The following is a 10,548-nucleotide window of genomic DNA, read 5'->3' as shown; positions in this document are numbered from 1 at the left end:
GAAAGAATGATCTATCTAGCATGAGCACACGGCTCGGCTAGGTGGTAAGCCTCCTGGTAAAGACGGTAGGGACGGGTTTCCTAGCAACCACAGCAACTATTGTCTCAGGCACCGGGTGGAACGTTCTATGTCACTAATCCCGTTTTAGCGCCCGACTCCAATTTGAAATGGATCCGTTTTCTCACCGAGGAAATGTCTTGAAATTAAAAATGCATTTCAAAACCCATGCCAATAATATCTGAATGTGTTAATTTGTTGAGAAATATGGCCTACTAAATGTATTATTTTTGCACGTTGCTAGGGGCAACCCTGGTAGTTTTCTAAGCAACGGATGGTTTGGGTTGTGTGAGGAGAATCATACTGGAGTTGTTGGAAAAGTTTTCATTTCCCTGAACCTAACTCACCTCAGCCAGATTGGAGTAGGTCTGGGGAGGGATGGAGGGAGAAAGGATGGAGGGAGGGAGGGAAGGAAGGAGAGAGGGTGGGAAAGAGAGAGGTAGGAAGGGAGGGAGAGTGGGAGGAAGAGAGAGCAATGAGCCTGAGTAACAGTGCCATCTATTGAACATCTATGTGTCTGGTTCTGGACTGTAGCTCCACAGCGAAGGTCTATCTGTGCTCTAGCCCTATATCAGCTGCTCAAGCAGGAAGTTGCCTTCCAGCAGGCACAGATCTAGGTTCAGGTAACCCTCTTTCCTTGATACATGGCTGTTGACTCGTATGGTGTCGACAGCCATGCGTTAGAGCAACTAACCTTCCCTAAAATTCTGACCTTGAGGAACATTTGCTTAACACACACATAACCTATCCCTATTTCCATTCCCAGCCCACCCCCACAAATGGTGCTTAGTGGTCAGAGTTTTGGTCCAGTAACCGAAAGGTTGCTAGTTTGAATCACTGAGCCGAGAAGGTGAAAAATCTGTCCATCTGCCCTCGAGCAAGGCACTTAACCCTAATTGCTCCAGGGTCGCAGTGAATAATGGCTGATCCCTGGCCTTGACCCCGCTCTCAGGGGGAGTTGGAATATACAAAAGCACTTTTCCATTTCACACCTCACACACATACAGGTTACCCACTTGTACATGCAGTGGAGGACAAATATACCACCCCCTATTTGACCTTTGATTTGACCTTTGAAATATGTCAATGGATCACGCATCATGATACTGTCCTCTCATGGAGGACTTTCCATATCACTAAATGAATAACATTTGATAAATAACATACTCCAGTCCTAGCATGCAGCCGGGTGAAAATATTAGTCCATTAGCGCCCTCATGAATCTGTCAAGCTGGATATTTGTTACCGGAGGGGGAGGTTGGCATAATTTCATTCACGACAGACTAATCAAGGCTGACACTCGTCAAACGAAGCCCCAGCCTAGGTCCTGGCTCATCTCTCTCATCCCAGGGAAAAGTGTCTCATCCCTGGGTTAACGGCACAAGTTCTCCCTGGATAAATCACTGGAGGTCTGGGCTACCCGAGGGGGATAAGATGCATGCAACTATCCATCAGCTACAACGACTACATTCTAGCATTGATCTGGCGCTGTTTGTCATGTGGCTTGGGGTTATGGGTTTATGTCAAGGTGGCGGTTCTATGGGGGAGCAATGAGGACAGAACCACAGTGTCTCTAGGGCCTGGTCTTCCCTCGTTGCCCTTCTATAGCAACTTGACATTTCCAGGAGTTTTCCTGAACACTCAATCTGACCAGGAAAAAATGTTAGTTGTAGCCTTAATAACTATGGCCTGGAGTTTTTCCTGAACATTGCACCTGACGAGAAAATAAAAAAACTCTGGTCAGGAAAAACCGTGTAAATGAGTCTAGACTATTATCTACTGTGTATATTAAGTGTCCGTATCATGATGACTCCTCTCATTAGAATATACAGTGCCAGATCTTAGCATTGCCGCAGCAGTTGCATCCATGGACGGTTTCACTGTGAATATCAAACATAACATGGTGTGGGTGAATCAGCACCTCTATCCGGTCAGCTCATTCACTCCCACTGTCTGTTTTAATGTCATCATATCCCATGTGTAATCACACACTCTGCCTCCTCTGTTTCAGATAAGGTGTCTGATGTTTTATTGAGATGTTTCATACAAATCTGATTGGGAGTTTTAGAGCTCAGACATACATGAAAAGGACATGCATTGCAGCTTGGTTTGAAGATTGAATATAGAAGATATTGGGCTCCATCTTGTGGTCAAAGTTGGAAATTGTCTCTATGTTAATTTGAGTAAAATCTCAGAAATTTTCACAACAGAAAACCAAATATTATACTATTGTATACTATTGTAGTGATACTTTGACCATTGCCGACCCACACTGTCTGGTTGCAGTGTTACCTTTCTAAATCCCATGCCAGATTCTCTCTCTCTTCTGTTGTCAGCCTGAGAAGTCTCAGGAATGTCTCTCTCTTTCCAAACTGCTTAGGAACTGGAATACACCGGCTGACCTCGCGGCGATGCCAACCCTCCTGCCTCTAATGGAATGTGAGAGAAGTGGGTCATGGGAAACCCGGTCCCCCCACAGATGCCCGAACCTGAGGAGACCTGCTATAATTCAATTAGCTTAGATAGTGAAAGGAGAGAGAAAGAAAAATCAAGAGGGTGTGCTTGTGTTAGTGAGTGATTTCGACATTCTTACCAGGCCACTGGCCTACATTGTGTGGAGACATACTACACAAGGTTTTGATCATGTAGGTGGTATAAATCAAAATCAAATCAAATGTATTTATATAGCCCTTCTTACATCAGCTGATATATCAAAGTGCTGTACAGAAACCCAGCCTAAAACCCCAAACAGCAAGCAATGCAGGTGTAGAAGCACGGTGGCTAGGAAAAACTCCCTAGAATGGCCAAAACCTAGGAAGAAACCTAGAGAGGAACCAGGCTATGAGGGGTGGCCAGTCCTCTTCTGGCTGTGCCGGGTGGAGATTATAACAGAACATGGCCAAGATGTTCAAATGTTCATAAATGACCAGCATGGTCAAATAATAATAATCATAGTGAACAGATCAGGGTTCCATAGCCGCAGGCAGAACAGTTTAAACTGGAGCAGCAACACGGACAGGTGGACTGGGGACAACAAGGAGTCATCATGCCAGGTAGTCCTGAGGCATGGTCCTAGGGCTCAGGTCCTCCGAGAGAGAAAGAGAGAATTAGAGAGAGCATACTTAAATTCACACAGGACACCGGATAAGACAGAAGAAATACTCCAGATATAACAGACTGACCCTAGCCCTCCGACACATAAACTACTGCAGCATAAATACTGGAGGCTGAGACAGGAGGGGTCAGGAGATACTGTGGCCCCGTTCGATGATACCCCGGACAGGGCCAAACAGGCAGGATATAACCCCAGCCACTTTGCCAAAGCACAGCCCCCACACCACTAGAGGGATACCTTCAACCACCAACTTACCATCCTGAGACAAGGCCGAGTATATCTTTGTGGGCTATACTCGGCCTTGTCTCAGGATGGTAAGTTGGTGTTTGAAGATATCCCTCTAGTGGTGTGGGGGCTGTGCTTTGGCAAAAAACTATGTTCAGTATAGCTGCATTAGTGTATACATTCATTGTTAAATTCAGATCATCATCCAGAAATACATGTTATAAAAGTTTATAATGCAACATTGTGTCAAACAACTTCAAGTGAAGTCAATTCAGCAACAACAACACATGCAACATCTCAATCTGACCACTAACAGGCACCATTAAACCCTATAATTCATGTGGCAGAGCTGCTCTTGCTAAACCAACAGTAATATGCATGTGTGTCCCATCACCACATGTGTTAGAACATCTCACTGCATGGCCAACAACATTAACTTCTGATCAGGGTTGGGTAGGTTACTTTCTAAATGTAATCCGTTACAGTTACTAGTTACCTGTCCAAAATTGTAGTCAGTAACATAACTTCTGGATTACCCAAACTCGGTAATGTAATCTGATAATATTCAGTTACTTTTAGATTACTTTCCCCTTTAAGAGCCATTAGAAGAAGACAAAAATGTATGTTACCAATTGAACGACATCTATTACCGAATAAATCAATGTTAAAGTTTACATAGCAGGTCATATATGGATGTTACATTTTACTTTATGGGTTGATTATGTAGGCTTCTTCTAACCCATCGCTTTCTACTACATATAATAATATGATTAAATTATATCTTTACATTAATATATATCATTTATAAATCCAAAAATGGATGTAGCCACTACAGATTGCTCCTTTAAGTCTATCAAAAGTGTGTGAGTTTGAGCATGTGTCCATTAGGCCTATGGATTATTTATTTTATCAGCCTGAAGTACATTGAGCAATATAAACCCCACTTTTATTCCATAGGCTGGGATCCGCACTATGCAGCTGTTGCAAGAGGGTATTTTTCACTGGCTGTCCACTGGTTTCATAACAATGATTGATAGGCAGCTTTAACTTCTTTAATTGAACCATTATTGGGTTCAAATACACATTTAGATTTGTGAACAGCCATCCACAACAACCACAATCCGTAAAGCGCTAATAGCTAAATGAGAGCAGCAGTGTGATTCACATCAATGCGACATGTAGGTATCAATACTAATTGATATCCGTATCGCCATAGACTACACCACTGCGCTCATCCTTACCTCCAAACGTTTATTCAAACTGGATCATCTTTGGATGCCGACAGCAGTCGCACCATTGGAAGACATAGTTTGGACTGTAGCCTACAAAAGCCTATTCCTGCTCTTTTCCCACGATCCATCAAACACATTTTGTGTGTCATCATAGCGGTCTCTGACTTGCGGTCAGACACGCTCAGGTGGAACAAACTTAAATTTGTGCCTTTTTTCAATGTTAATTGAATGTCATTGAGAAAACAGAGAAGTGTCAAAGATTTTTGTCCGCAAACATCCATTCTGAATTTAAAAGTAATGCTCTAAGTAATACTCTAGTTTTTCAAAAGTATCTGTAATCTGATTACAATATTTTTGCTGGTAACGTAACGGATTACAGTAATGGTTTTACCCAGAAGTGTGTAGGGTGAGAGGGACACAGAGTAGCTCTGTAACCACAGGGCTTTGAAGAGAGAACAACATGAATAGACTATCTGGGAGTTAGTCAAATGTAAATACCTAATTCAATTATATAAATTGGGATTTTGCAGGTGGTGGAACTGTCCTCAAAATTGCTTGCTCTTCTATGATAATTTTAAACAGGATGATGGTTAGTTACTTTGGTATAATGTTGTCTCAGTCATTCATTAGGGTCATCCATGCATGTATTGTAGGCTTACTTTGATTATATTATACCAACCGTCAACATTCCTGCTTGTTACATAGACCTGCAATTACATTGTTTACTGAAGCCATGAATGTAATGCACATAGGGTTCATAAAATGGTTCAAAGAGACTCTGGTTGTCAATAGTTACCACAGGCAAAAAGTCCAAATTGGCTATCTCGTAAAAATTTATTTAAAAAAAATAGGTGATTTTTGGTCTTAATTTAAGTTTAGGGTTAGGCTTAAGGTTATCAGTGTGGTTAAGGTTAGAGTTAGGTTTAAAATCAGATTTTAAGAAGATAAATTGTGGAAATGGGTGGGGTTTATGTGGCTGTGTTAACTAGTGACGGCCCTCCTCAGTCACATGAGCTGGTCAACTCCTCCCCTTTCCTCACTCCGTTGACCTCTGACCTACAACCAATCCGACCCCATTTTAAATCGCACTGTGCTGCAGCACCTGATGTCTGGATCCAAATTAACATATGTGCTTGTGCACACAAACCTGCACACACACACACATGCGTGCATTCACACTTACACACATACACACATCCATCACCAGCTTGTCAGCTTAGAAAGAAATTGAATTGTAATCTCCAGATGCCTTCTACAGATGTAGGATCTTAATTTGATCCCTCTTTTGTTCCTGCACAACAGGAAATGCAAACATGTAGTGTATTCAAGGTTTAAAATTTCAGACTTGATTTGCCCTAACGAAAAATGTATCAACCCCTACAAAAATGTTCATTAATTATAATCCACATAATAATTCACATTTCCTGTTGCTGCAGGATTATTTTCCTTCTGTAGCAAACTGGCTCAAATTATGATCGTACACATGTATCTGCTCCTCCATGTAGTTGAGAAGAACTAATGAAATGGAAACTAATAACTGCATGACAACTTGAGCTCCAGTCTGAAAACTGGATTGATCTTGTAGAAGCATGATTTAGGAGGATGTCATTGACTGTGCAACACTGTGAATCACATGTATAAAGAGTTTTATACTTCTATAAAATAGTTGTTAACTAGTTGTTTTGATGAGTTATCAAGCAACCGTGAACAAGTCACCCCGGGTCATGTCACCTTCCTTATTTCTACTGCATGCATTTCTTCCACCGTAGCTGATTAAAATGTCCTTAGAGATTTTTGGGGGGAAAGTCTTTAAGTGGATCCATCCCTAAAATCCTCCTAAAACAGAATGAAAACTATTTTATATAACACATTTAGCCAATATCCAGACAGACAGACCATTTCAGGGAATTCTACTGTCTATCCTCTTGATTGTTATCCCTCCATTTGCACTCTTTCATTTTTGAACAAGGGATTCTCAATCGTATTATTCAGGGGGATTTTCTGCTTTGTCATTGTGTGCAGGATATCCTCTCTCCTGAGGACTAGTGACTTCCTATTTATTTCCTGCCTCGTTTCCTCATCCCCATTTTCATCCCCTTTCATCTCATAAAGAGGAATTACCAACAATGCATTATTCCGATGCAGCTGCTATGCTTGTTTTCTGGAGAGTTCCTTATGTGTCTCGGTTGATGGTTTTTAAGAAGAAGGTAAACTGAGGTCCACCACACTGGTTGTGATTAGTTCTTCACCTCCATACGTCCAGGCATTGTCACATGGGGGATATGAAGGAACAGTGGGACTAATCCCTGTGTGTCACATCCTGATCAATGTCCTCAGTTGCTCCTGTTGTTTGCCTTGGCACTAGATTCAAAGGTTCTGGATGGCTCAGTTGGTAGAGCATGGCGCTTGCAAACTAGGATCGGGACCACCCATAAGTAAAAATGTATGCACGCATGACTGTAAGTTGCTTTAGGTATTATAGTATTATTTTCATAATGAGCAATATTATTCAATATTAATAATGTTTCTCTATTGATGTTATTAACTGCCTGGATACTTCCTGGTTCAAGGATTGGTTGCCATGGCACCATGGGACCTAGGTCTGAGCCTTTCCTGTGGTGCTGTGCCAGGTGATGATGACGCAGGTAGCTAGGCACCCACTAGGCTGGCAGAGAGAAAGTGGCATCAGTCTCGCTGTGTAATACACTGGCCCCTGTAAGCCTATGACCTTGGTAGCACTCTGGTGACTGGACAGTGGACACACACAGAGTAGATGAGAGTAGATGAGATGTGTTATGTCCAATGTATTGCTTGAGTCTATAACCTTTAAAGAGCACTGACTTATGTCAATGAGGGAATAGTATTCTTGAGGGAAAATAAGTAGGAGGAGTGCTTCAGGTATTCCAAAACAACCACAGGTGCTCTTGGGGGGGGAATAGGGTAATCATTAAAAATCATTAAAATACAGACAGAAAATATTTACACAAGAAGCCACCTAATATCACAGTCAAACTCTTCAGTCATTTAGTAAAATCACCATTCTGCGAAATAAAAAAACAATAGACAGATAATCATGATAGTCAACAGCTTAGTTCTGCATGGTCATATTATTACATGAAATGACGTATATTACGTACGTATTTGCCTATGATAAGCCTTGTGCTAGCTAGGCAACGCAACGCTATACCAAACACGACACAATACGTTTGCTTGAATGTTCTTGACACACATACAGTATGGAACCAAATAACGATTTAATCAGATCTGCAAACTTTCATCCAAACAATATACAGTTTTAGGAAGAATTATAACCACAAATGAGGTGCTAAATGACCTATCAAAATCCAAACACTCTTGTGGGTTTGAAAGTTAATAAGCCTCTAATGTGTGGGCTAAGACATCATTAAAGTACAGCAAGTAGGCGCATCGGCTTACACTTATTTGTGTAGTTCAGTCCTGGAGCTGTTCTTGTCTATTAATGTTCTGTATTGTTTCATGTTTTGTGTGGAACCCAGGACGAGTAGCTGCTGCTTCAGCAACAGCTAATGGGGATCCTAATAAAATACTATGATAAAAAAATACTTAATCAGGGTGTCTCACTCTGTCTTAGACACCCTGATGAAGCCGTAAACTGCTTCTTAACTTTCAAACCCACAAGAGTGGCTGGATTTGGCCATTAGCACCTATTTGTAGTTATCATTTTTCATTTAGCTTTTCGAGGGAATGGTATTGCCAAATAAATACCTAAATGGCACATCAGAAATAATGACCTAACAAATAAGTTCCAATTTGGGGGCCAATTTGCATCTTTCAGAAAATACACCACTTGCTGAACAATTGGACCCCGACTACCGTTAGGACCCTGAGGGGAAGCAGCATTCCCTCCCTCGTTGAATTGGATGACAGGACTGGGATGGCCTCTCGTGCTACAGTATTAGTGTTGAACGGTTCGTCCGTCAGAGAAAGGATGTGAGAAGAGGAGGAGACTTGCGGTTTCTGTAGCAAGCATGTGGCTTTGTTAGATTCGGTGGATTTTGGACACCGGCTTTACATGCAATGTATTTGTGATACATGGAATTCGTTTTTCCTATTTGTGTTTTCTACCGGATACATTCTTATAGCTTGGAATCGAGTGTTTTCCTGTGCGGCTCCGTTCATTGGTAAACTAGCGGTTGCATCAGTCGACTGTCAATCAAGTCTGGGCTCTCTGCACCTGGTATTAATTTAAATTTGCCGGTGAATTTTTGTGGACATTGAGTTTTGGAGCAATCCTTTTCGTTTAGCCTTTGGTATTTCAATAACCGAGATTTTATAGTGCAGCCTTATTGACAAGGTAAGATTGTAACCGTAACGCAGGCTACTGTACCCCTAGTTATATTAAAAGCAGACTGTATTCCCGGAAAATTACAACATTGTATCTTGACGGCGCAAGGAGGAACTAGCCTACAAGTACACTGCCCTCTCGATTACTGTATCAGTGATTGCCAAAGCGTTGTTTGACAGCTGTCTTTGGGAACGCGTTGGACAATAGGGCTTGCCTTGGGGAGCCATCTGCTATTGTTTTCTCCTGTGGATAGATCAAAACATTAACAAATCGAACATGTCGCTCAGCAGAAGTATTGAATGGGAACACTTTGAGGAACGGGACAAAACGCACCGTTCATCACGGGCTAACGGCTCGGGATCCCAGTCAGGCTCCAGAGGCAACGGTCTCGTGCCCAGCCCGGCGCACAGCGCGCACTGTAGCTTTTACCGAACGCGCACGCTCCAGTCGCTCACCTCCGAGAAGAAAGCCAAAAAAGTGCGATTCTACCGAAATGGGGACAAATACTTTAAGGGTTTGGTGTATGCCGTGTCCAACGACCGTTTTAGGTCCTTAGACGCCCTGCTTATGGAGCTTACACGGTCTCTCTCGGACAACGTCAACCTGCCTCAAGGTGTCCGGAGCATCTACACCGTGGACGGCAGCAAGAAGATCAGCAGCCTGGACGAGTTAGTGGAGGGTAAGGACACGCAGTCACCCCCGGCCCCCTCCCCGCACACACAGCCCAGTCCTAGAAATGACATAATAAATAATGTAGAGATCCATACTCGCGCATATTGATAAATGAGCTGATTGATCCAAAGTACTCATTATTAGATTTCCCCAGACAGACTCCTATCTCTTAGGTTTCATCATACAATCTTATAAACCATTTCATGGCCTGCTTGTCATCAGAGTTCCACCAGCTGCTTTACATTGACTCCTTGTTCATACATATGCAGGTGTATTCTGCTATCAGAATACACGTGACTAGCTAATACTGCATTATAAGCTTTTGATAATACATTATAGCCTATTATACTACATACTAGCCGCATTATACTACATTATAGCCTATTATACTACATTATGTGATATAGTAGTATAATAAGGCTGTAATGTAGTTATATTATATGATATAGTAGTATAATACGGATATAATGTAGTTATGATATAGTAGTATAATAAGGATATAATGTAGTATAAGTCTATAATGCTGTATAATGAGGCTATAATGTGGTATAATGAGGCTATTATGTAGTATAATGAAGCAATTATTAATAGCCTCATTATACTACATTATAGCCTCATTATACTACATTATCGCCTCATTGGACAGCAGGTAGCCTCACTGTTAGAGACGCCAGCCAGCAACCAGAGGGTTGCCAGTTCAGATCCTGGGTCCGATGGGAAAAATCTGTTAGGAAGTGAGCTGGCAACTGGAGTGTTGCTGATATCAAATCCTAGATGCAATTGCCTGCCATGGTGCCTTTGAGCAAGGCACTTAACCCCCTCAACAACAACTCCCCAGGTGTGGGGGGGCTACCACCTGGGCACCTCTCCTAAACCTGTATGTATGTGTCTTTTGGAGGGGTCGGGTTAAAAACAGAAGTCAA

At 42.1% G+C, this 10,548-nt stretch overlaps 1 protein-coding gene across 6 annotated transcripts in view; it reads left to right on the top strand.

The window, feature by feature from the left end:
• Positions 1-8,526: 8,526 nt before the first annotated feature.
• The window catches only part of LOC129841517 (serine/threonine-protein kinase DCLK2-like), a 101,277-nt gene continuing 99,255 nt past the window's right edge, over positions 8,527-10,548 (top strand). For 4 of the 6 annotated variants that reach the window (XM_055909819.1, XM_055909817.1, XM_055909818.1 and 1 more), the window contains exon 1: positions 8,529-9,632. In XM_055909819.1, the coding sequence (XP_055765794.1) occupies positions 9,230-9,632 (403 nt within the window). In that variant the 5' untranslated portion in view covers positions 8,529-9,229. Of the gene's footprint in view, positions 9,633-10,548 lie in introns of all 6 variants that reach the window. The other 2 variants (XR_008757338.1, XM_055909821.1) reach the window with 1 other exon arrangement.

Source organism: Salvelinus fontinalis, chromosome 42 (genome assembly GCF_029448725.1).
Source record: "Salvelinus fontinalis isolate EN_2023a chromosome 42, ASM2944872v1, whole genome shotgun sequence".
Lineage (NCBI taxonomy): Eukaryota > Metazoa > Chordata > Actinopteri > Salmoniformes > Salmonidae > Salvelinus > Salvelinus fontinalis.
This window is presented reverse-complemented; position numbering and strand designations above follow the sequence as displayed.